This window comes from Parus major, chromosome 3 (genome assembly GCF_001522545.3).
Source record: "Parus major isolate Abel chromosome 3, Parus_major1.1, whole genome shotgun sequence".
Classification (NCBI taxonomy): Eukaryota; Metazoa; Chordata; class Aves; order Passeriformes; family Paridae; genus Parus; species Parus major.
Window position 1 is genome coordinate 62,813,739 of NC_031770.1, and position 26,647 is coordinate 62,840,385.

General features: G+C 40.4%; 1 protein-coding gene and 1 long non-coding RNA gene across 4 annotated transcripts; one reads left to right on the top strand and one right to left on the bottom strand.

Annotated features, from left to right (window-relative positions):
• Positions 1 to 6,454: 6,454 nt before the first annotated feature.
• Positions 6,455 to 9,918, bottom strand: LOC107201900. 3 transcript variants are annotated; one of them, XR_001520473.3, is made up of 3 exons: positions 9,778 to 9,918; positions 8,582 to 8,747; positions 6,455 to 7,961 (listed from the first exon to the last, which is right to left on the bottom strand). It is a non-coding gene; the product is annotated as an uncharacterized LOC107201900 (long non-coding RNA). The 3 variants fall into 3 exon arrangements; XR_001520474.3 differs by having other exon boundaries at positions 8,858 to 9,862; XR_004496425.1 differs by having other exon boundaries at positions 6,455 to 8,385; positions 8,858 to 9,862.
• A 17-nt stretch (positions 9,919 to 9,935) lies between these two features.
• SERINC1 (serine incorporator 1) lies at positions 9,936 to 26,394 on the top strand. The gene is made up of 10 exons (XM_015621890.2): positions 9,936 to 10,085; positions 15,744 to 15,905; positions 17,368 to 17,561; positions 20,546 to 20,625; positions 20,817 to 20,954; positions 22,433 to 22,602; positions 22,702 to 22,792; positions 24,096 to 24,237; positions 24,340 to 24,570; positions 26,049 to 26,394. Exons 1-10 carry the CDS (start codon positions 10,047 to 10,049, stop codon positions 26,185 to 26,187), a joined length of 1,386 nt encoding a protein of 461 aa, XP_015477376.1. The 5' UTR covers positions 9,936 to 10,046; the 3' UTR covers positions 26,188 to 26,394.
• The last annotated feature ends 253 nt before the right edge of the window (positions 26,395 to 26,647 follow it).

Genomic DNA, 26,647 nt, shown 5'->3' on the forward strand with positions numbered 1-26,647 from the left:
GACACACAGCCTGAGGGTTTTTTCCACTTTCATTGCCCCTGAAAGACATGTTTCCTCTAATTGTCCACTAGAAATTATTATTTCCTCTTCAGATTTATAGACATACCATGGAACGGTTTACAATGTGCAGAAATGGCTGGTCTTCTACATTAAGAAATCAAATTATTTGAGGGGCTGTGACTGAAAAGTTAATTTGCTACATTGTTTAGAGCTTATGCAATGTTTACTTGAATATGCTTTTAAATTTAATAGAGATGCTACTATAATTATGTCTTCACATAGAGAACAGACAATGTGGTTCTTGCTACATGGAAAGTACTAAATATTGACATATATTTTTCTGGTTTCATTTCATGCAAGAGAACAGAGAATTTCCTCTGCTAGGCTACAGATGTGAAATACAGACATGGCTCCCAATCAGAAAACCTGACATTCTTTTTTTTTTTTTTTTTCAGTTTGTGTGTGTGTGATTTTGGGTTCTTTTTAGTTTAGTTAATTTAGAGCAATACAACTTGATCATGAGAGATGATCATAATAATGTCTGGAATCAGAATATGAAAATAATGAAAGGAAAGAATGCTTTTCATTGAAACACTGAAACACAGTGAAAAAATAACATTTTACAAGCTTTAGTTTTAACTAGCACCTATTAAAGTACAGCCCCACATCCAGAGCGAAAGTATGACAACATCTTATTCCAAAAAACCTAAAGGCTGATGGCAAGATATATTCCCATAGGATTTTCCTCCATTTTAAGGAGCTTCTAAGGATGTTTACATGTGAATGAACCTCTTAATTATTTTGCTCTTAAACATTAACTGGATAACCAGGTAATGTGGCAGATATCAGCTACAAAAAGTAAAATATATGGTACCAAACATAAACGGTTTGAAGGTGAAACTACCTTCAACTTGGTTGTTCCAATGCATTTTTGTTGTAGACATTCTCCTTCAAATTCATTATATTCTTGTTTCATCTAGGTTTTCTTTATCACCTAGATCACATAGTGCAAACTGAGGAGGCATTGCTGCCTTAAGACTCCCTTCCACAAAATCCCCATGAGATGGTCACAGATGTGCCAGCGTAGGAGTACAATGGATCTATAGTTTGCTCCCTTTTCTTCATTCCCTGGAGCATAAAAATTTTTGGGCCTGATCTTTTTCCTTTCCTGCAGTCATCTTTAAAAACCCCACTTTTTCTGCTAATGGCATATCAAGTCTTGATGTGAGAAAGACAGATCCAAACAATGGTGCCAGCCTCCCCAGCTTGACTGTGTGTTGCACTTTCTTTAGGAAATGTGCATAAAGACTCGTATGAACATGAGTTCCAGCATTTATATTGTTGTGTATGAAAATGCCTGTTACTAAATGGAATGCTAGGAATGTTACCTGGGGTTCAGGACAGCATCTGTCACTAGCAAAAGCCGATAAGGATAAAAACTAACACTGATAATAACACTGTAAGTCCAATTTATAGGCATGGTATAATGGAAAATAGACTCATCCCATCCCTGGAAGTGTTCAAGGCTAGGCTGGACCGAGGTCTGAGCCATCTGGTCTAATGAAAGGTATGTCTGTCCATGGCAGGGAGGTTGGAACTAGAGGATATTTAAGGTCTCCTCCAATTCAAACCATTCCATGATTCACTCCAACTGATCGTGCCCTTGTAGGGAGCTCTCCACTTTCATTCTGCATTATCTGTGTTGTGATATACAGGCAGGAGGGAGATTATCTGCCTCCTGAAACATGTCTCCAGTCCTGAGACTTGGGGCCCTGTCACCAAGAGCCCAAAGCCCTCTCCCTCAAGTCTTCATCTTTAAATCAATAAGAAAAATATCACTGGGTTAACCACCATCTGCTCACTGACCACCTAGGGTAGGGGAGCTTGGGGAACCAGATGTTTATCTCAGGCACATCATTTAAGAAAGCACTGGGGAAGCTTTAGAGTTGCCTTCTATTTGGTATATTGCAGAAGATAAGATGAGGGCATCCCTGGGCCTGTAATTTACCCAAGATAATGGACATTGGATAATGGCCTTTAATCCAGCACCACCTGGACCAGTACACATGGACCTTTCTCTTTCACAATCCTCACTGTCCTAAAACTGTACCCGACCTCCTTCACACCTGTTATATCATTTGCCTTACTTGACACACTGCTGTCACAGATTTTACCACTCCAGAAAGAAGAAAAATTCTATTTCATTCTTTTTCTTGGAGCATTGAAATGGAAGCCTGTCTCTGTTGTTGAGTAGCTTGGAGCTGGCATTTCTTACCTTGATTTCAAGTGGGTAGGCAAGAACATTTTTATCCTCAAGCTCTGGTTCGCTGCTCAGAGATGGCAGAAAATCCCATTGCCTTTTTTATTAGACCTTGCATGCCTACCTGAAATAGGTTTGCTGCAAGGATATAGGCAATTTCTGTCTTGGCTTAAGCCCTACAGACAAAATAGGAGTTAATCTAGCTCAGCATTTGGAAGGTTCATGTCAGGGTAGGTGTGAAAGCAGTATGGCTACTTGTGGTAAGACAAAAGAGAGTGCAAAGAGGAACTGGCAGAAAATCTCTATTAAATAAGAAAAGAAAATTACTGGGAGTCCTGTGTTTCTCATAACAAACTTCCACATGCAGTGTACTGAACCAGATATATACAATAAAACCTTGCTGTGCTTGGGTGATCACATAGGCACAGAGAAGAAATTAGTGCTGAGCATATTCCAAAGCAGTCACAGAAATACCAATGCTTCTGAATGCTTCCTCTAGCCCGTGGCTTTTCCATCACTGCTACAAAGTGACTGCTCCAATACCACTACTCCAGTGCACAACACCATAAATTATCAAATTCAGACTTAGCAGTGAAAACACACTGTTACAGAAACCAACCTGTCAAGCCAGAGAAGAAAAATGGCAGAAGTATGTTTTTGTTTCTAGAGTGTGGTTTTTTTTGGTTTTTTTCATGGTATTAAATCAGTTTAACTTTGTTTCTGCAAAATAAGTAAGTTGTCCATCATCATAACTAAGCAACTGTTGAAAGAGAATTTTGACTCTAAACATTCTCTCAAGGTTGGTTTTTATTTGTTTGTTTGTTTTTAAATAAGGACTCCAAATTAGGCATGATTGGCCAGAGTGGTCTGCTAGCAGGAGGTCTGGAGAACCAGACAGCTAAGCTGAAGTTAACAGGACTGCAGAGGACTTTTTAACATATTAATTTAGGCATTCATCACTGAAAACACTGATTCTTCTTCTCCCTGTTTAAAAACTGGTTCCATATGAAGTCAAAGTACTCTGAAAATAAACTCTGATTTACTTCCTTGTATGCCTTGATCAGGATATCCATGCTGTGTTTTACTATTAGGCTATATTTGCACACAGGCAATTTGTTCCACTCCAAAAAATAGCAGCAAACTGTTATAGCTTGCCAAGAGATCATACCGACAGCTTAACAGATTGAGAGAGCAATTTGCCCATTTAGTATACAGACATAAATCTTTACACCTAACAGCTTTGTTTAAGGGCCAGGACTGCTCACTCCTACACCTGAACCTGCCACCAACACATGTATGGTCGTGCTGGGAAAGAAGCAGCAGTGAGGAAGAACATTTGAATTTACAAATATTGACTTAAATCGTGCTGCTCTCTCTTTAGTGAGTTTATACAGATGCAGAGGTCATAGTGTTATCCAAACCTTTTATATTCAGTTCTCTGGTGCTTGTGGCTGTGTGAGCCATACATGTACAAATTCCAGCTTTGCCTTCTCCACAAAAGTGCTGCTCTTTGGTTGAAGGAATATGGTCAACTTGTGCCCCTAATGGTCTCCCAGGATTCTGCAAAGGAGGGACCTTGGTACAACTTAGCAAACTACAGGTACCATGTTCCTTTCTCCAAAATCTTCTAGAAACAAGAGCAATGACAGATGTCAGCACTGCCCCCACAGATATGCTCAGAAGGCTGGAGTACCTCCTACAAAGACAGGCTGAGAGCTGGAGTTGTTCAGCCTGGAGAAGGATTCAGGGAGACCTAATAAGGTCTTTCAGTACTTAAAGGGAGCTTATAATAAGAAGGGAGAGGGATTTTTCATGTGGGCAGATAGTGACAGGACAAAGGGAAATGGTTTTAAATGGATAGACAGCAGTTTTAGGTTAGATGTTAGGGAGAAGTTCTTTACTCAGAAGGGGTGAAGCACCTAAACAGGTTTCCCAGAGAAGCCATGGATGACCCATCCCTGAAGTGCTCATGGCCAGTTTAGATGGTGCTTTGAGCAACTTGTCTAGCAGACGGTGTTCCTGCCTGTGGCAGGGGCTTGGAACAAGATGATCTTTAAGGTCTCTTACAACCCCAACCTTTCCATGATTCTGTGTGAAAATTATTGCTGTACTTTTACCTAAAATTATAACATTACAAAAGGAAGAGTCCTTTTATCACTGAAAAAGAGAAAACTACAGATAGTTGCTACAACTCAGTGCACAGTAAGATACTTAGCTAGGAATATCAGGATGGCTGCACTAGGTCAGGTGAAGTACCCTCTTGCTCAGCATTATGTCCCTGAACAAGAACAATAGCAAATGCTTCAGCAGAGAGTGTAGCTGCAGGACAAGCAGGTGGTGATAGCTTTGCCATTCCAGTTCCAGCAATTACCATTTTAAGAATATTCTGAATAGAAACTGGAGCTGAACAATTTTGCTTAATAGCCCTTGATGCATCTTGGTAGTAGCTACTAATCGAAAAAAAGGAGCCTCTTTTGTCATTTTGTGACTGATTAGTTGCTTTGAAAGCTCTTAGTGAGGACCTTGTTTAAGGCTTTTTTGGAAATCTAGGTAACTGCAGAAGTCAAATCACCCGTATTCATATGTTCACTAACTTTTTGAAAGAATGCTGTTAGGTTTCTGCAGCATGTGTTCCCAGGGGCTAAGGTGCCCAGAGCTTTTGTGGCACCACATCTGTTGCTCCCTGCTTTCTGGGACAATTCCCACAGCCAGTTAAATAGCAGCTAGTGGTTCAACATGTTCACATTTTAATTTGTTCAAAATAGCTGGTGAGCTGCATCTGATCCCACCAATGTTATTAATGTCTTCAAAATTAGCCTCAGATACTGAGGACTGTATCAGTCCTAATAGCAAAATAATCCTTAAATTCCTGCTTTCTTATTCCAGCTAAATGCTTCTATGGAGCAAATACTAAAATCCTAAATCTTTACTTCCTCACAATTACCTTTTAAGAAGATCAGAACCTCTGTATTGCCACTCCTGACTGGCAAAGTTTATTCTTAGCTGAAACTCATAACTAAGGGAAATACTCACTCTTCACTGCCTTTAAGAATGAAAGGTCATTGATAAAACAGGCCACTACAGCTGGTGTGAATTCGTGTAGCTCCAATAATATCCCTGCAAATATATAAAAATAAATAAAAATATTATCTTCCCTCAAAAGACATAAATTTTCCCCCACAGTTCCACTGGCTGGCTGGCTGGTTGAATGGATGGATGTGTTTTAAGGTTTGTTTAAAAGAAACTTATTTCAGTAATCAACTGGCTTCAGATCTTGGCCACCTGGGCACACACTGGCTCATGTCAAGCTGACTGGCAGCAAACATCCCCAGGTCCTTTTCCACCAGGCAATTTTCCAGCCACTCTTGCCCTAGGCTGTAGCGTTGTGTGGGGTTGTGACCCGGGTTGTGACACTTTTGTCTTGTTGAACCTCATCCCACTGGACTCAGCCCATCGATCCAGCCTGTCCAGATCCCTCTGCAGAGCCCTCCTGCCCTCCACCAGATCAAGACTCTCACCCAACTGTGTCATCTGCAAACTGAGTTAGGGACTGCTCCATCCCCTCATCCACATTGTTGGTGAAGATATTAAACAGGACTGGCCCCAGTACTGAGCCAGGGGGACACTACCCATGACCAGCTGCCCTCCAGACTTGTGCTGAAAGCTGCCTTTGGCAAAGCCACTGTGAGGAGGTCTCTCCGGAGACTGGCACCTGCCTAATGCCATGCCAGTGACGATGCATCCTCAGGTACTCTCAGGCACCTCACCTGGGTGAACCTTCCAATACACAAGACAGGGTGATTTTGAAGAATACCAATGGATTCTAAATTCTCACTGGCTGATGAAGAATAAGGGTAATAAATAATTCCTTGATGAATTCCATTTGTTTCTTTAGGCTTATGCCCAGGGTAAGTGGTACAAACACAAAGCTTCTCATGGCTGGACCAGTAGGGAAGACAGGAACAGACTGAAAGTGTCAGTATTGAGTTTTAAAGGCATCCATCACACCCTGTTGCAATGCTAGCACCCAAAATGCCAATTATTTAGAAACACTGAACCATAGTATGCTATACAAATTGAAGGGGGGTGATTTTGTTACAAATATTTCTGTCTTTTCCAATTAAGACTGTAGCATTATGTAGTGATGTGAAACTGTCTTGTTAATTTACCCTTGGAGGGCATTTATTCCAGGCACACAATAATATTAACAGAGAAGAAATTAGTTTTTCTCTCTCACTTGCAATGACTGTGATGGGGCTTAATAGGAGCGTTAATAACAATCTTGACCCAATCTGCATCTAATCTTCTGCTGCTATAAACGGAGTGTCAACAATTTGAACAGTCTGATGATATTTTGTTCTTTGTTTCACGACAGCAGCTGTATAAAACAGTTTCAGATTATCCACTCTTTTCTAAAGAAGGATTAAATCCACACATATTTACCAAAAAAAAAAAATGAATGTTGTTAATCAATTTCTACTCATTAATGTATTTTCCAGGATGATAACACATCATTTTAGAAGCACACATGATAATGCTTTACCATTTAAATCCATTGCATTGTTTGATTTTGATCTATATAAATAGATATTGCTAGAAGAAAAAAAGATAAAACACACAAATTTGTAAGAGGAAGATAAAGAGAAACATTTATTCTATTATTATATTCTATTATTCTATTATTATCCTATCTATTTAAATCTACTAGATTTTTTAACTAGGTCAGTCCTTGAATAATATGGCCTCTGAATTCCATTAAATTTCTGGTATCTCTCTTAAAAATCCTTGCATAGTCCATCAGAACTAAGAATTCTATTCTTTTGTGTTCCACTTCTCTCTCACAATAAAGATCGAAACCTGGATATTATAATCTGTTGTCACAGACATTATTTCAGTATTATGAATGATCTTTTCATTTAGAGGACCAAGGGAGGGAAAAAAAGGTGGGTTTTTGTAGATTTCACTTAAAAATGGCATAAAATAAATGAAATGTAGAATCGTATTGTATGCACTGATTCATTCCAGAAAATATGCCCCTGTAGAGTATTTTTCTGTTAACATCGTTGAGATAAAAAACACATCTTCTCATAGCCGATTTCCATTCGAACGCCGCCCGGGTGAGGTTTCAATTCTTTAAGTTGCACTGCCCTCTAGGGGAAAGGATCTTCCAGCTGTAGCTCCATGGCCACGCCGCGAGAACAAAAGCCGTCCTGGCAAAATTTTCTCCTTCGGTTTTGAAGGCTGAACACTTTGCTTCCTCCAAATGTTACGCTGATACTTGATATGAGTTCGGCGTGAGCAGCACAAAGACGAGCGAGGCCCCAGTACAGTCACGTTTTATCTGCATTTTTTATTCCCTTCCATGTTCTATTTATCTGTGTGATGCCTTGCCTAAAGCATAAGCCTGTTTAGTAGTGAATCTTGTCCTGTCTAGCTCACCCTTCCTCTCAGGGTTGGGGGACAGGGACTCAAGAGACAAAATGGTTACCTCAGCTTTTCTGCTGGAGGTTAAAGCTTGTGTGGCCAGTTTTGGGAACCTCCATAAGGCGGCTCTGGGCTCTCTGCAGATCAGGTGCTCACTGAAGGAGCTGATCACAGTTGCTTGTGCAGACCATGAAACTGACAGGTGGTCTCTAGTTTGGAAAAATTACCATTTTCCAATAAAGAGCTGAGAAAAAGGCAGGTTTTAGTAAGAAGCTCCCTAATACAAACAAGAAAAAAAAAAAAGAAAAAAGTTATTTCTGCTATTTGACTCCTGTTATTTTCTAAAAAGAAATAATGAGAGAGCTAGTCAAATAATGGACAACTATAATTATCATATTCATACAATCTCAAAAGGGTCAGAGGGAAGCAAGATATCACACTGGGGAAGCCATCTGGGGTATATATCTGGGTATGATTAATTCCACCTCCCTTCAGATGAAGTAAAACTGGTATTTCACAATATAATTTAATGCTGTCAGGTAACTGTATGACTTGAAAACGAAATAAAATTCCAGAACAGAAATTCCAATAGCAGATCTTTTATCTTTTAGAATTTCTTAGGAAAGATGTGTAGTGGAGGAGGAGCAGGACTTGGTTCAGTGAAGTGTATGTAATGCTTCAGTATCTTTCCACAGTTGATGCTACAAATAGGAAAGCAGGAATAATGACTGAATCAGAGAACAATGATGGGATTTATTATTTGGAAAAAAAAAGAGATCAGGTTGGTATGGAGAGAAATAGGTGGCTATGGTATCAGAAACTCTCGTAAGGAAAAACAGCCCACTGTGAAAATTGTGGGAATACTGAAGAGGAAGAAAATAGCTAATGCAAAGTCACCTTTGAAGAAGATTCAGGGTTTCACAAAGGAGAGGGAATGGAGATCATACATTCATCTCAAGAAGCAAGCTGCAGTGTTAGCTGTGAGCTGATGCTGCGCCTCCAGAACATTCTGGCTACTGTGGTGGAGTTATGTGGAAGATGAACACAGCACACTTCACTGGCTCTAATTAGCACACAAACAAAAGTGAATATTAAGAATTACTGTTGTGGATCTACTGGCCAAACTAAAGGTACTCCAAAATTTTTCAATGCCCACTAATTCTGTTTACTTACCTTTCAAACAAATAGCTATAACCATTTTATTAATTATTCACGTTTTTTATCACCAGACAATTGCAGCCTTAAACTTTCAGCCAGAAAAAAAAAACCTTCTTAGCCATCTCTTTTCATGTTTGATTTTGAAAATATGATTGCCTTTAAAATCAATTACAAAGGACAGATTTACCAACATCCACAGATAAATCCGAGCCCAGCGTGTAGTAGTGTAATGACTGCATGTTAGTAAGAAGGGAAAATTGCAAGAGACAAAAATGTTCTTAACTTGTAAAATGATGTATACTGCTAAGTATTTTATTTAAAAATCCGACTTCTTTACATATCCTTCTTAAGTGTTTAGTTTTGTATCTTAAGGCATTTTACAAATGAAGGGGTTGTATTTTTCAGCTGAGATGGTATCCTTGGCATTATAATACCTATATTATTAAATATTTTTAATAAATATATGTATAAATATGTATTCTAATGTCTGTATTATTAAATGTATTACCTAAATTTTCTGGTCCTTGATTGATTTTTTAAAAAGATTTTTAGGCGCTACTTTTTCTTTTCGGACTTTAGGATTTTGGGGTTTTTTGTGTGCCTTTTTCCTTTTTTGGGGCTTCGTTCATCTGCTATGATTAGTTAGGAATTTCTATACAAACTACATAACCCCAGCTAACATCTATGCATGCAGAAGGGGAGGGTCTGCACCTGCCTAGGGGTCTTTGTGACCCGTGACTTTTAAGTGTTATAATGAACCTAGTTCAGCTACAGGACACATGGACATCAAATATTTTGCCAAATTAAAAACGTATCCATAGACGTGCATCAACACCTTGATTTACTACACCCTTAAAGTTTGTTAGTTCCCAGATGTGCTTGACTATCTGTTTTACTGACATACGACATTTTGATTTACTACATGCACAGCTTACAAGGAGCTAGCTTTAAGCTTTAGCTGCCGGATGCGCTTGGCTGCGGCTGCTGCCCGTTCCCCTGCCCAGCTCTCCTTGGCTGTCCCTCAGGCTGGCAGGGCCCGGCCCGGCCCCGCACAGCCCCGCCACATTCCTTCCCGGCAGGAGGCCGGAAGTGACGTGTCCGTGCCGTCAGAGCGGCCGGAAGCGCCGCTGGGAGCAGTAAACAAGCGCGTCGGGAGTCGCGGTCGCTGCTTCCATCTTGGAGGAGCCCGCGCCCACCGGGGACCATGGGCAGCGTCCTGGGCCTCTGCTCCATGGCGAGCTGGGTAAGGTGGATGCGGGTGGCTCGGGGGTCCCTCGCTGCCCGTCGCAAGCTCGGAGCCGGCGGCCGGTGCTTCCCCTCCTCCTTCCCTCCCCACCCGGGCCTCGCCCGTCGCCTCCCGGCGCCTGTGTCACCCACCCGGGTGGGGCGGCTGTGGCGCTGCCTTCGCTCCTCCGCCTGCGGCACGGGGAGGCTGCGGGCCCCTGCTCGGGCCCAGCCGGGCTCTGTCTGCCCCGAGCGGCCGCAGCTCCCGCTCCGCCGGGCAGGGCTCTCTCCCCGCCGCGCTGGAGGGGGCAGGCCCCGCCGTGGTCCCCCTCTCTCGGGCTGCTCCCGGGATCCCCAGGGATCCGTCGGAGCCGTTTCGCCGGCGCTATGGGGAGCTTTGTCCTTAACCCAGACAGGCCGGCCTGTCGAGCTGCTGGGCGCAGCTTAATCCTCCTTCATGTGCGGGAGGTGTTATGGTGTGCGCTGAAATCACCTCTCCCCGAATGTGTAAAGGGTCTGATGAAATGCTTTGAACTCCAGCGTTTCTTTCGGGAAAATCAAAAACCGGCAGGTTTCCCCGATCCTAATGTTTGTATTTAGTTCCTCTTCCTTACAAGGAAGAGGCTCAAGGCTTTGTCTTGAGCTGCTCCACCCTTTGTAGCATCTTTGTTTCGCCGAGCCATCCTTTCCTCGCGGTACGTGGTGTGTGTCACCACCGTGCTGGGGGAGCACCGTCAGGTGATTTTTGGTCATGGGAAGCAGTAGATTGAGATGGCATTTAAACCGTAGGCATTATGCAGGAAAGAAATGAAGTTGGTAATGAGTCTTCAACTGAGGCATGGATTTTTTATCTGTAAATGATACTTCTTTGCAAGTCTAGTCCCTGTTTATATTGACACGATCAAGTGGTTTGTGAGTTTTTGGATATTTTAGATGTTTAGAATGTCAGTCGGATTGTGAAAATCTGAATTTTTTCATACCAAAAATATTGTCCAATGCCTGAATTAAATTAAATTACCTATTATTAAAGGTACACACTTCTGGTGATAGAGCAAAACCTCATATTTATCTAAACTCCTGTTTTTTGTGATACCTGAATGTATGGGCTTTGGCTCCTCTAATACATAGTGATTTTTAATTAAGATAGATGATCCATAATCCCTTCATCTAACGTACAGATTATATTAAATTATCATAGAATTGGAAAATCTGCATAAATTAACTTTCAGGCTGATTTGCCTGTAAATAATCAACTAGAACGCTGATAATATTCTTGTAACTAATTACTGTCAGGGTTTATTTTGGTGTCATTAACACTTTAAATACTACTTAATGGTTTAGCCAGCTAGGCTTTAATTACTCACTGAATATAGTTAACATTATTATTTTTAATTATTGTCAAATACTTCATGACATTATGACTATAGGCTTTAATTCAAGTACGAGAGTTAATATATATTGCATTTTCCAGTTCATAAACAGCCTTTCTGACACCTGGTTGGTGTTTGTAGTGTATGAAGAACCCCTTGGTCTTAATTGTTTGTTTCTCTGCAGAGAAAATCAACTAATGGTCTGTTAGATAAAATGATTTGCATGAGATTGTAATCTTAATTCGGTCAGATTTATTGTGAGTAGTTAACCCCTGTCCCTTCCTTTAAAGTGCCCAAACAAATCGGGGTGGGTAGTTTTTGTTGGTATTATTTTTCTCTTTCCCCTGATGTCTTTAAAGCATTAATTTTCTTTCCATATTTAAAACCACTGCTGATCAGCACTTAGAACCTGTACAGCAGTTCTGAGCAGGAGGAATCTGTCCACGCTGGTGTATAAGGAGTCAGTACGAAGCGTGTTTGTGGCTCTGAGAAGGCAGCACGCAGTGAGGGTGAAGGAGCAGCTGAAGCAGGTGCGGTGGGGTTGGTGTGGTGCGGGCTGCACCACGGCCAGCGAAGCTCCCATGCCTGTGAGGACGCTGCTGTCAGTGGAGCTCCTCCGCAGGGCCACGTGTTGTGCAGTGCAGTGCGGTGCCGCTCTGCTTGAGGCCCCCGCATCAGGCCTCATGTGTGCTCCAGTCTTCTGGGCTTTTGTGGTGCCTTACTGCTCTGCCCTCCTGTGTGCTGATCAGGCAGTGCTTCAGGTTAGCATTTTGAAGAGCAAGAGGAGTCTGTCAGAGATGGAGATGGAGGTGAGGCCAAAGCTGTAAGAGCAGAGCCGTCTCTCACCCAGTCTTCTCCTGACAGCCTAGATTGATAAGGCAGCGCCATTTTCCCTCTGCTGTGTCTTGCCTCTATTGTTCTCATCTCTGTAACAGTTGAGCTGCTGTTTTGCTCCTTTAGTATTCTCTGTCAAGGCAAAGATATTGATTAATTGAGTATCTTTACTCTTAAGAGTAGGGATGAGATAGCTAAACCCTGACTAGGCCCATCAGGGGCTTAGTGTTTTTGCAAATAAGTAATTCAGTATATAATAATTTAGTCATTACTCCAGTAGGAAGATTATGTTTGATATTAGAAACTTATTCTGTGTGGATCAGGGGCAGTAACATTTGCTCTTGCATGATTTTGTAGGGTTTTCTATCTCCTCCTTCAATATACGTCTTGTTACGTGTTCCTCCTGCAATTTCCACTGCCCTGGGGAATGAAGTGACTAGTTTAGCAGGCATGAATTAACCTGTCTGCCCAGCTGGCTGCTCCCAGAATAGGTGTGTGGGTTGTCTTTTCTTATTTTGCCTTAGTAAACACCATTGGGCTTAGTAAACAACATTGACTTACTTTTTCTCAAAAATGTAAAGGGATATGAATTGGTAGGTAAGTAAAAACGTTTCTGGAAGGTAATCGATTTTATTCAGTTGTGTCTGAGTAACTTTTGTCTCAGCTTCCTTATGGAAGCAAGTGAAAAAGTAATTGTAGAGTAACTTTTTGTCTGCATCTGTGACTAAGCTGAGTCACACCTGGGGAGTTAAGCTTTGATCTTCATGGTAGTATCTTGGTGTTTGTACTACTGAAATTTTTGTGGGAGGTGTGCTTTAAATTTAGGAAGAAAGTAGCACAAACTCACCCTGTCTCTTCTGCTGATGAGCTGAATTCCATGCGCTGAATGTTCTTTGGATTCTGTTCTTTTTGAAGCCTGTAACAAGTAGTTTTGCCGATAGTGTAATACTATTTTGTTGGAATTGTATGTATTTTATTCATTTTTGCCAGAGAAAGAGAGAATTGGACTGTGACATGATTCCTTGTGTAAGTAGTCAGCTTGTATAAATAGTGTCATTTATCAGTAAGTGTCTTTTGTTCAAGGATGTATGTGAATGAGCTGTTTAGGGGCAAAACATTTTAAAAGCTGGTGTTGGAGCTCAGACATTCCAGTGAGGTGTATGGACTCTCTTGAAGGACATTGTTTCCCGGTGAGGTGGAGACAATCATCTTCATTTCGGCTACTGCATGTCTCTCCTGTCTGTAGAAGCATTCATGTTTCTGCTTCCCCTGAGGCAAGGAGCAAGTTGTTTGAATTATTTAGGTATTTAACAAACAGTATAACACTGGGATGCCTTACAGAAGTGTTTTTGTGACAGGTGCTCCTGTCCCCACATTTTCTGCAGCAGATGAGCCTAGTAATATATTCTATTCTGCTAAACTCAACCTTTTATTCAACAGTATGTGTTGAATAATTATTGTATTAATAATATAATTATTGTATTAATGCAGACAGAATTTGTTCAAGAAAGTAATTTTTTGAACAGAGAACAGAGATGTTTTTCACTGGAAAGGTTATTTGTGTGTAGGAAATAGTGCAAGACAGCAGTACTATAAAATTCTGATACATTCGGAGACAATATTTGCCATACATTTCTTGCTTACGAATTGTAGATGGCCAAAGTGTAGTTCCTTGCAGTCGTAGAGCAGCCTCAAAGGTCCACCTGCTCCATCTTTTATGAAAAAGAGGACCTGGGTGAGGTGATCTGGTGTCCTGTCCAGTTGCATCTTGGAAATGTCCGGTGATGGAGACTCTACCATATCCTTGGTGTGGTTGTTGCAGGGACCGGTTGCTCTCAGTCTAAATAATTTTTTTATTATATTGAGGTGAAACCTCCTATAATCAACACTTTTGTGTTATAGCACATATTATTTGTGCTATAATAATACTGAGAGGAGGAGAAGGTAAAAAGAAGCAATATAGTAACTTTTGCATCCTGAAATACTTATAATGAGGAACTGCCTAGTTTCACTGGTTTTGCAAGACAAATGTAATGGTGGAGTTTGCTAATTTAAAGATAATTCTGTATTGTAGTGGAGTGAAAATTCTTGGCTTCTTGGGAAGGAACACACGTGCCAAAAAGAACACAGTGAAGTTATTTAAAAGACGAAGTTTGTGAGTCCAAGTTGAAGCTGTAAGAATGATAATCAGCCTCTTCTCGAGGCCTTCTCAGGAGGCTGCCAGGAGCGTTGTGACAATCTGTCTGCTTTTCCCAGCAACCCCTGGGGCTTTTCTGGTAACAGTGGACTGCTGGCATTTTTGGTTGTCATATGACTGAACTGCTGAGAACTCTTTCTGACACATACCAGTTATAATGTGTGATTGGCATGTTCTGGCCATGTGGCCTCGTTACTACTGTCCTTACATGACTTAGTGCCTCTTACGTAGTGATGAACACCTGTGGCTTTTGTCCCATGTGGGAGTTGTCCCTGGATGTGTGCTGGGGCAGAAGCTGAGTTTTAACCCTGTTCTGTATCTTTCTGTGTCAGGGGTAGCGTGATTTGTTGTAGCTTAGAGAAGGGCAGTGATCACACATTTTGACTGTACCTTTCCTCCTTTGGCTAATGTTTACTTGTGGGACCTTGCCTTTCTTTTGCTTCACAACTTGTCGCCCAGCAAGTGGCAGAGAATTGTTCCCTGCTTCGCAGCCCTTCCCTGGTGAAATAGCTCCCTTTTTCTCTTCCCACAATTTTCAGTGTGAGAATTAAATACAAGCAGATTTTGTCCTGTTTGTTTTTTTTTTCCCTTGTAGTACAGCATTCCCATCCACTTTTGCTGTTGATATTTGGTATCAGTAACACACGTGCTGCGTATTTGCTCTGTTCTTACTGTTTGTAACTTTTACATTGCATAAGTTAATTTTGCGGACTAGCATAATTTTGTGATATGTGAGTAGCTGCTAATATGAAATAACTTGCAACCTAAGATTGAGGCTCTGTCACCTTTCTTTTGTGTTTTGAAAATATTTACGGCCCCCGTAAGGATTGTATCCCATCTGTGCCAGGTGCTGAGAGTGTACCTACATGATGGTTGTGCTCGTATCTTTTTCCTGTGGTGTGTTTGTTTAATCTCTGCAGCTGTGAACGAGAGTATGTAATTGCTAAAAGAAGCAACCCTTGCATGTCATTTAGCTGAAATAAAATAAAATTCAAGAGAACAAATGAGCCTGAATCCAGTCTTTATTTCTTCTGAATAGCTAAGTGATTACTTCTGGCATAGCACTAATTTCACTGTGCAGCGGCACATCGGGAAGTGCTGTTGTTTGGTGACTCTGTAACGTACGTGTTGCAGTGACTTACTCTGCACCGGTGGTGGGATGCACAGGATGAGTCATTTTCCATCATAATATCTGATGATCTGCACAGCCCGATTAAATATTGAAATCTAGTAATCCAAAGCTTTTTAAATAATTCATGTTCTGTCTTTCTGTCAGATACCATGCTTGTGTGGAAGTGCCCCGTGCCTGCTTTGCCGATGCTGCCCCAGTGGAAACAACTCCACCATAACTCGGCTGATTTACGCCTTCTTTTTACTTCTTGGCGTGAGCGTTGCCTGTGTGATGCTAATACCAGGCATGGAAGAGCAGCTGAAGAAGGTCAGGTTATTTATTGCTAACGTTTTGGGAAGACCAAATGTCACAGATAATAGTAATTTACATCTTGAAAAGCATGGATTTTATTTGGAGATACGTCATTTTGCAACTAGCTGTGCTTCACAGTCACCGTTAATTCATTTGTAAGTCAAATAAAGAAATTGTGGGAAGATCCCTGTATAGATGAAAAGCACTATTTTGAGGTAAAGCCTCTTTAAATGCTTGGAGCAGAAAAAAATAAGATTATGCATCAAACAAAAAAAATTATGCATGTGTAGTTTCAAATTAAGTGTTATTGAGATATTTGTATTTATGGCACTTAATTGATTTGTATTGTAGTTGTGATTAAAAAAAATAACCACACTCTAAGGTGTCTTCTAGTTAAGTTGTGCTGTATTAGTTAAAATTCTATTTTAAAGTCTGCAGTGCACAACAAAAATATTTTTCATTAATATAGCATGTTTTCCTCCCAGGGAATTAGGAAAGATTTGTAGGATTTTACAGCTTATTAGCTATATGAAGATGGGATATAAAATTGGAGAGTGGTAATGTGAGTTACAGTAGAGCTTACAGGTTCATCGAACTTGGGTTGCGTGTATTTCCGTTCTGTTTTATAGTCTTCAGTTTTTTTTCAGTAGATAGTAGCTTTGGTTAGGCATGATTTTCATGTTTTTTTCCCCCCAAATGATTCATCTGCAAATTTGTATTGTAGGTTAGTACAGTTACCACATTAGAGCTTCAGTGAGAGCCTTGTTAGTCACCTAGGAAAGAAAATTACAGCCTTCTGGAGTATGATTTGACTTCTAAAAGATGTGCCTCATGTCCTGGTAGTGACTGGGTAGAATATTCTCAGCTGTTTCATATGGAAGTTACGGATGCACCTAATTGATGGTGATGTTACTTTTTTGGGAAAGGCTGTGTCTGTTTTAAAGCAGGTTGCCACCTCTAGCTGTATTGTAAGCCCAGTAGTAATTGTCAAGCCAAATTTTCCAGCTCTCAGATCTTTGACTATCTCTTGATTCACATCAACAAGGGAAAGCTGCATTTCTTTGAGAAGGTCTGAAATTCCGAATTACATAAAAAACCTGTTAATAAAATCCCTGTCCTGTTCCTGGAAACATTCAAGGTCAGGTGGGGGGGGGCCTTGAGCAACTTGATGTAGTTGAAGACGCCCTTGCCCATGGCCAGGGGCAAGTCTAGGTAAGCTTTAAAGGTCTCCTGCAACCAAAATTATTCTGTGAAAATATTTATTTTATTTTGCCTATGCAGGGTTTTTTTTCTTTGCATGGGTTTGATATTTTAGTTGGACTGTAGCTAATGATGCAGTCTTTCAATATCATTCTAACACTGTGAATAGTTATATAATATTACAATATTAATGAATGGAGTATTGGAAATTTATTAATACGCATTTACTGACAGGAGGACTTTTAGAGATGACTGACGTGTCCTGTATTTATCACAGATTCCTGGATTTTGTGATGGAGGGTTGGGAACAAGTATTCCTGGTGTGCAGGGCCATGTGAACTGTGATGTCCTGGTTGGCTACAAGGCCGTGTACCGTGTGTGCTTTGGCATGGCCATGTTCTTCCTTCTCTTCTCCTTGTTGATGATCAAAGTGAAGAGCAGCAACGACCCCAGAGCAGCGGTGCACAATGGGTAAGGTGCAGAAATGAGTGCTGAGATGAGTTAGTGATTCATTTTTGTCTCATTCCACAGAGATTTTTTCAAGAAATAAAGATTTAAGAGCCTCATCTGTTCTCTGAGAATTATATTCCTCCTAACTTTGAAGTTTATAAGACCTTTTGTTCTCTTCTGAGCAGTTTCTTTTAAAGGCTATAGCAGTTACACATATATGTCTATGTAGATGGATAAAATATCTTTTCTCTTTCTGCTATCTTTCATTTGCCCCTCTGCAAAAAGAAATTAGTTATGTATCTAGTTTCTGAGCTCTCCAGTAGAGTTTCTTTAGTATTTTATTTTAGTTGCGATTATCAGATGGAAGAATATAGTGGAATTATTGTGTGTTGACACAAGCAGTAGTTTTCATCCAGGCTCTGCCTATGTGTAATGTAGCTCCTTAAACCAAGGTGATGTAAATATTTGTAAGAGGGCATGATGCTAAAAAGCATGAAACTATTTATGGTGCCTCATCTTGGTGGTCACAGTGATTGCTTAGGCTACTGCTTTTTCAAGGTGACTAATAGAAGCTATGGACAGCTAATCTATAAAGTTTTATTTTATATTCAGTGTAGTAGGATTAAACATGTCTCATAAAATGAGAAAAAGCTTCAAATTCTTTCTATAGGGGAAAATAAAATAATAAAGACTGAGCAGAATATTGCTTTGTTTACTTTTGGGTTTTTTTGGTCTAAAGAAAAAGAGAGTACTGTACTAAGATCAGTTAGCAACAGTAACTCAGTTCAGCCTTTCCCTCCACCCTGCTTTGTTCAGGTGAGCATGCTTATTGCAAGCAAGGAAAAAGTGGTTCAGCCACATTCTGTATCAGAGCTCTTTGTTTTTTGGTTTTTTGTTTCAGAAAAAGGCACATGGTGATTTTACATGATGTGTGATGTTTTTCACCTAAAATTGTTCTTAAGTGTTTGGGATCTTCTTGATAACCTTATTTGGAGTTGTGCTCTCCAATACAATTTGGTGTATAATACAAAATTTGGTGCTGATTATGCAACCCAAAGCATTTTGCTCTTCTTAGCCAATCTAACATCAGCACTAGGATAAAAGGAAAAAATTGCGTTATTTAACTGTTGCTGGTAAAATATTTAATAACATTACTTTCAATGCTTCTGTAATAACTCCTTCCTTTAATAATACACGTTACAGTGATCTTTATGAAAGGCTTTATGGCTTTTGATTTTTGAAATTGTATGTGTTCAGTAATACTTTGAGATACAGTCTTTTTGTCAGTGATCTGAAATATTCAAAATACTAGGTTTTTGCATATATGTGTACTAACTTTTTCATGCTTGTATGCAAGTTAAGCCTAGTAATATGATCTAGTGCCAATATCTACCTTCTCTGCTTTTTTAATGGCAGTCAGAAGGGTTTCTTGCCTTGGGTTTATGAAAACGATAGAAAAAACCCCAGTAATATCTGTGAGATAGTTGCTGGCTTGTACAGAATGCACAGCAGCTTTAGGTGTTATTTCAGACAACTTGTTTTCAGTTGTTGTATGGGGTAGAGAGTTAAGATCCCTTAAAAAAGGCTAGAATTAGAGATTAACTATATACAAACTTGAACCTATTCTTACTTCTTTAATTGAGAATGGCATTGATTAAAAAAAAAGTGGATTCTAAAACTAGTTTTAGTGAGGTTTGTATTGCACTGTAAATGTTACAACCAGACTATATTTAGTCACTTCTCTGTATCCCAGGGAATTAGTCCATTTTGTTCTGGATTCTACACTTCTGTCATCTCACATAGTTCCTTTCCATGCAACTGGCACTTGTTCTGCTGGTCTCCATCACCTGATTGTAACAGCCAGCAGGAAAGATTGAATTTTCTTCAAAGTATGGGAAGAAATGGGAAGGGAGAGAAAACTTGAAAAATTGGCAAGTGTTTGACATTGTGGGCGTGTGGTACATATCTTTATGCTGTTACATTCAGTTTTGAAGTGCATGTAGATGGCATCATGCCTGTTTTTGGAGCTGCCTGTCACTGGGATCAGAAAAAATAGTCTTCACCTTTTTAGTTTTGTTGGCATAACAGTTTGAAGTTCCCTATGCAGGGTATATTTATACAGTTAATATTTGGGATGAGTTTGGTGTATTTTTGGTCAAGGATGCTCCCTTGTGTGCTTTCTGGAAACATCTGACCTATTTTGAAGGTCTGTGAATGCATATCTTTTACTGGAAGAAAAATTCCAATGACCCTGCACTGAAGCAAGGACTTAGAACTTGATTGTCTTTTCTGTGCAGAATAAATAATTTGCTTTTTTTTTTTTTTTGTGCTTGTCTCAGTTTGAAAGACAGGTGCTTGCTAGGGAATGCAGGAGCCTCCCTCTCTCCTGAGTTTGGCCACTCTTTTGTTTTTTCTTAAGTACCCAATAGTTAGTTTCCTAGCAACTTATGGGAAAAAATTCCATAAGTACAAAAGAAAGAAACCCAACCCCCAACAGTGATAAAGCCTCATCAGCTGTAGGCCTAAAGAATCTGAAGCTGGGTGGGAAGAACCCAGACTTTTGTATATTGAACTCATGTAGGAAGTGAACCAAGACTGGTGTGGAGCTCCAGCATATTTTACTGTCATTGTAGGCACCAATCAGATCTTTGATATTAAAAGAAGGAAGGGATTTTTTAACCCATTTTTCTGATACGCAGACAATTCAGTAATCTCATTGCTCTGGTTTAAAACGTTCTTAAGATGAAAAAAAATAGCTCCCAATTGGCCTAATCTGTAATTCATGAGTAAGATACCTCTGGGAAACGTGTCAAACTGTGTCAGTCTAGCACAGTTGAAGCATAATTTTGGAAAACAAAAATCTTGGGCAGATAAAATTTTTATCCTGCTTCAAATGAGGCAAATTAAGAATGAGCAAATAAATAAAAACAACTCTTAAAGATATGTATTTTATGTGTGAATTATACCAGACTTAGCAGTTGCCTTATTTTTTTTTTTCCTTTTAGATTCTGGTTCTTTAAATTTGCGACGGCACTTGCAATTAGTGTTGGGGCTTTCTTCATACCTGAGGGACCATTTACAACTGGTGAGGGAATTTTGTCTTCCTCTGTATCATGGTGTAATCATACTTAGTTTTAAAAGAAGTAAGTGCATGCTGATGTCATACAGTTTTAATTGTAGCTGTGTAACTGTAGTGCTTCTCTGTGTTTAGGAACAGTAAGATGGGGGTTAAATCACCTATGGTTCTTAACTGGTTTTGTATTACTTCTTTTCTAGTGTGGTTTTATGTAGGTATGGCTGGAGCATTCTGCTTCATTCTTATTCAGCTGGTCTTGCTTATTGACTTTGCCCATTCCTGGAATGAATCTTGGGTTGAAAAAATGGAGGAAGGAAACTCAAGATGCTGGTATGCAGGTAAGGAGGGACTGTACTACAATCAAGTTTTAAATTTCATTTAATGTGTGTCGCCCTGAAAACTCAGCTTCTGAGCTTGCTGACATAGTTTTCTAAAGACTTTCCCAGGACAGTAACTGTAAACATAGATATGTGTGCATTCTTTCTGTTACACGTCTTGTGATGGGCATCTCTCATGGCCAGTGCAGTGAGAAAGTGTTACCCTGATCATCCAATTCCTGGCCGTGGTCAGGAGCCTATAAATCCTGGGAGGAAAAATAAACTCTCTCTTTTCACCACACCTTGACCTGTGTCCGTGTGATCTATTCATCTTCAGCAGCAACAAATGTGCATTGTGTTAAATAAGTTACTTGCTGAATAGTTCATTTTACTACCAGTGCTGAAAGGGCTGCTTCATGCATAAGTATAATTTTCTCAGATGTGTAGTTCAGCTCCATTTATGTTCTTCTGTTGTCAAGTTAAGTAAGAGGAAGCAGGGAGAGATGCAGCAGCTTCTGAGTAATAGGATCTATTCCCTGGGAGCAGGGCATGAGTTTCACACAGTCACAGAATGGGTGAGGTTGGAAGGGACCACAGCAGCTTATCTGATCCAGCCTCTCAGCTCAGGCAGGGTCATCCCAGAGCACATGGCACAGGATTGTGTCCAGATGGTTCTTGAGTATCTCCAGTGAGGGAGACTCTACAACCTCTCTGGGCAATCTATTCCAGGATGCAGTCATACACAAAGTAAAGCTCTTCCTCATGTTCAGGTGCAGCTTTCTGTGCATCATGTTATCAGAGAAGTGGCAACTGCAGCTTTTTTTGTGTGTGTGTTGGTTTGTTTTGGTTTTTTTTGTTTGTTTTGATTTTTTTGCAGGCACAAGTTTTCTTATCCCTTTTGTGCTGATTAAAAACAAATTAATGTCTCAGTACTTCATGTTGAGTAGAATGATGTCAAACAATTGTTTTTCTGCTTGGCAGTCATTCTTCAAAGGTATATGCTGAGTGAAAGGCGAGAGTAGTGGAGGAGAGTACAAGTCATCTCACTGGGGAAATGATATTTTAATGAAGTGTTTCAGATGTGATAATTTAGGTGTTTCAAAAGACAGCATGGCCCGTCTTCATTCAATGGCCACTTCTTTATTTAGTGTTTTTACTAAGATGTAATTTGGAAATGAGATTTTGTTTTAGTCTCTGTTGGAGAAGTATTTCTTCAGTTTCTTTTTTAAGCTCTTAGCCAAAGTGTGTGCAGTACAACTGTGTTCCTTTTTCCTTCTCACTCTCCTTGGTTGCTGTTAGAGCAGTGGAGAATCAAGCATGGTTTCAGGTTTCCCATGTTTCTTTGTAATTCTTCACAGGCCATTTGAGAACTTCTTTTACGTTTTAGTGCCCAGAACTCTCATTGTATATTGTATACGACACTTGATAATTATGCAGTATTATTCTAATCTTAATTGTCTCTTACTAATCAGTTTAACTATCATTTTGTTTCTTCACAGCTCTGCTCTCAGCTACAGCTGTCAACTATCTGCTGTCTCTAGTAGCTATTGTCTTGTTTTATGTTTATTACACTCATCCAGAAGGTTGTTCTGAAAACAAGACGTTCATCAGTGTTAATATGCTCCTGTGCATTGGTGCTTCTGTAATGTCAATTCTGCCAAGGATTCAGGTACCGTTTCAATTCTGTTGCCTCCTGTGTTATCACAGTATAATTGTGCCTGCAACTTCTGATTGCCTGACTTCCCTGTTTTGTGACTCCTTTGCGTAGGAATCTCAGCCAAGATCTGGTTTGCTGCAGTCTTCGGTGATCACAATTTACACAATGTATTTGACTTGGTCTGCTATGACCAATGAGCCAGGTAAGTGTAGTAGCAATGCAGAGCTTTTTGGGTAACTGGTTCAGCAATAAATTGTACTTCTGCCTCTTTTTCAGGGCAGCACTAGAACCAGGAAATAGACTGTTACTTACATGTGTTAGGGCTCAGCTACCTATGCTGCCAGGAGCCTACTCTCCTAAGGGATAGGAAGGGATGGGCAGCAGTGAGAGAGGGCAGGGTCTGCGTGGCTGGTCCAGGCAAACACTCTTGAGGGGGAGAGGGAAGCAGAGTGGCACTTCTTCCAGGGTGTGCTCGCCTTTTCTTCCCCCTCCCCCCAAGCCATGCTCCCAGCAGTGATGTGGGAGGTATAAAATAGCAGCCTGGCCTTGCCCACACATCTCTGAGTTTCACCCCTTCTGCAACCACAATACTAAGGTAATGTCTTTTCCCCCTGCTTATATGGCATGTAAGAATTTCTGCTCTTTACTGGCAGAACTGCAGTATTCCAAAACTTAGATTTTGCAGATAACTGCAACTCCTCTGAGGGGTCTAGGAGTTTCATCTCTCTACCAGTTTTCATGTTTCTTGGGTGACCAAGATGCTACTGATTATATTTTTCTAAACTGAAGGTTTATAACAAGTATTAACAAATGTTGTCAGTTTATCGTGTTTGGAAACTGTTGAATATCTCTAAAAATAAGTGCAGAAATTCTGTGATTAAAATAAATCACTGGATATTATTTTAGTGGTTTTAATTGAGTCTCTGATGCTTTTATCTTAGTTATGGACAATCTTCTGTGCTTCTGTGTCATGGAATACAAGAGTCATCTAATTCAGGCAGTGATTATGGGAAAATAAGATTGTCTACTACTTTCAGCTGTGTCATCAGTGTTACCTGTGGATGCTGTGGGTTGGGAACCACTCATAATAAAAAAGTGAATTACTGGCATTGTTTTCCAATTCTGGGATGACTCGAGTACCCCATCTATAGAATATGTTTGTCAAAGTTGTTTTCTAGCAGTAGAATTTCTGAAGTTTATTTTGCAGAAATTTTGTTTTGTTGCATCTAATTATATGAGATGGAATAGTAAAGCAGTTGATGCATCATCTTACAGAAGTTCAGAATCCTTTTATCTGCTTGAAGAGACAGATTTTTATGCCATATATACTGTAATTTCCCTGCTCTGGAGAGGTTCAGTAGGCTAAAATTAGATTCAGATTTTACTTCAAGACTATCACAGTCATGAAGATCCTTTCTATTTCTGTGCATTCAGCATGGAAATGTGCTATTAAATATTTGTCCTGTTCTTGTTTCATGTGAGTTCTAATGCAATTTCCCTCACAGACAGGCGCTGTAACCCCAGTCTGCTGAGCATCATTGGTTACAACAGCACCACCATTCCAACCCAAGGTCAGGTAGTTCAGTGGTGGGATGCACAAGGAATTGTAGGACTTGTTTTGTTCTTGCTGTGCGTTCTCTATTCAAGGTAAGATTCCTTTAAAAGAAAATAAAATTGTATCACTTCTTATTGTTAGATATTACATTTATATTTGGGTAACTGTGCCATGTCCTTTCCTGTCAAATCCAGCATCCGGACATCCAACAACAGCCAAGTTAACAAGCTGATGCTGACCAGTGATGAATCAACACTGATAGAGGATGGAATGCCCAGGAGTGATGGCTCCCTTGATGATGGAGATGATGTTCACCGAGCTATAGATAATGAGAGGGATGGAGTTACTTACAGTTACTCTTTCTTCCACTTCATGCTTTTCCTGGCATCACTCTATATCATGATGACACTTACCAACTGGTACAGGTATTTACATTTGATTAGATGTTTTGCTGATAATGAGCATACAAGATGCCATCTCTTGCTGTACAAGGAGGCACAAGTTGTGTGTTCTGGAATGTAGGTCTTGAGTGGGCCTTCTCAAGGGAAGTTACTGTTTGAGTTAACATTTAGGGAACTGTATTTGAAAACTGTAGCTAACCTTGTTCACAAGCACCTATCATATTTTCTAGGATGATTTTTTTTGTCGAGTCGTTCACTGAACTGCTGAAATAGATCCTGCTGAAGTGAACAGGATAAAGTCTTAAATTATGAAACAATTAGAATTTAGTAAACACTATGTCCCATGTCTGGTATGGAGAGCTAGAAAAAGGACATGTTATATCAATAGGTCAAGGGGGAGGTGTTTCTTCCCATCTCATCAGCACTAGTATTTCCTCCAATTCTGGGGCTTCCCAGTATGAGAGAGACATGGATGTACTGGAGAGACTCCAGTAAAGGGCCACGAAGATGATGAAGGGCATGTGTGATATAAGGGGAAGCTGAGAGAGCTGGGACTGTTCTTCTTGGAGAAGGCCTAAGAGGTATCTCACCAATGTATAGAAACACCTGAAGCAGATGTGCAAAGAGGATGGAGCCAGGACTTCTCAGTGGTGGCCAGTGACGTGCCCAGTGCCATGGCCAGAGGCAAAGGGCACAAACTGAGACACAAGTGATTCCCTCAGAACATCAAGAAACACTTTAATTGCTAGGGTGACAGAGCACTGGCCCAGGTTGCTAGGGGAAGTTGTGGAGTTTCTTGGAGGTACTCCAGAGCCATCTTGGGGCAGCTGGATTTAGCTGTCCCCACTGGAAGAGTGGAGCTGGACTAGAGAACCTTCAGTGGTCTCTTCCAGCTACAGCCATTCTGAGACAGGGCTTGGTGGAAGGAAATTATCCTCACAAATAAAATAGTTCTGTGTGTGAACTGTTGCTAACAGCTTGATCAAATGTTCTTCAGAATTAAAAAATACTAATTAAGGTCTCTAGTTACTTGGCAAAGAACAGTTTGTATCAAGAGGTACTTCCTTCAGAAATAACTCTTAATAAATAGTCCTGCAGTGGATTTGATTTGTGGCCCTACTTGGGTCAGTATGACATCAATATGATCAGTTTCTCTAGATGGTGTCCCTTAGCAAAGCAAAATACATTCTTTGTATCTCTTAAGTGCTGTCTGTTTACTGCTTTTCTGCAGATTTGTTAGAAATTCCTTGTAATTATTTCTTCTTCTTGGCAGCTTCTCATATTGAGTGTTTTTTTGTGCTGCTGCTGCTTTTTCCACCTTCTGTGACACCAACTTACAAGTGGTGTTTTTGTGCAGACTGGTGTGAACTGCCTGGGAGGGTCCTTTGAGGTGTGAATTGAAAATGATCTCCTGTGAAAACAGTGGTGAAGGGTGGCTTAGAACACAAGTATGTTGTTGTATTGAAAAAAAATCGGAAATGATCCTTTTCCTTGGTTCACAGTCCGGATTCTTCTTACGAGACAATGACCAGCAAGTGGCCGTCTGTGTGGGTGAAGATCTCTTCCAGCTGGATTGGCATCGTGCTGTACGTGTGGACTCTGGTGGCTCCGCTGGTTCTTACCAACCGCGACTTTGACTGAGCTGTGCTGCTCTGGAGGGAGGCTGTGTTAGCACCACATGTCCCTGAAACAAACAGTATTCCGGGTAATAGTGCGGGTGTAAATACGTGCGTGTGTGTGTGTGCGTGTGCTGTCCAGGTAGTATTCCCTGCTTTATCCTGCATGATTACCTTGAATCATGTCTTGTCATTTCATTAAATGACTTTTTCTAGCTGAGCTCAATGGTAATTGCCGTAACGATGGTTTTCATAGGATTACTCCTAGTTTGAGTGCTTTGGGAGCACGAGATGTAAGATCAAGAACTTTTGGAAGTATGGTTTTTTCTCCTCAATTGTATTAAGCGGTTGCAGGAAAAAAGCGCAAGTGTTATTAGGGTAACTAAACAGTGCTAGGTCAGCTTTGAAAGTAAAAGGGAAGGGCTGCCTTTGATGATCCCTGTTGCCTTGATTCCAAAGTAAGCCTTGAGTAAGTGCTGTTAGAC

Coding starts and splice junctions, on each gene's coding strand:
- SERINC1 (XM_015621890.2), top strand. CDS start 10,047: ATGGGCAGCGTCCTGGGCCTCTGCTCCATGGCGAGCTGG. Junction 10,086..15,743: donor TCTGCTCCATGGCGAGCTGG/GTAAGGTGGATG, acceptor TCTTTCTGTCAG/ATACCATGCTTGTGTGGAAG. Junction 22,603..22,701: donor CAATTCTGCCAAGGATTCAG/GTACCGTTTCAA, acceptor TCCTTTGCGTAG/GAATCTCAGCCAAGATCTGG.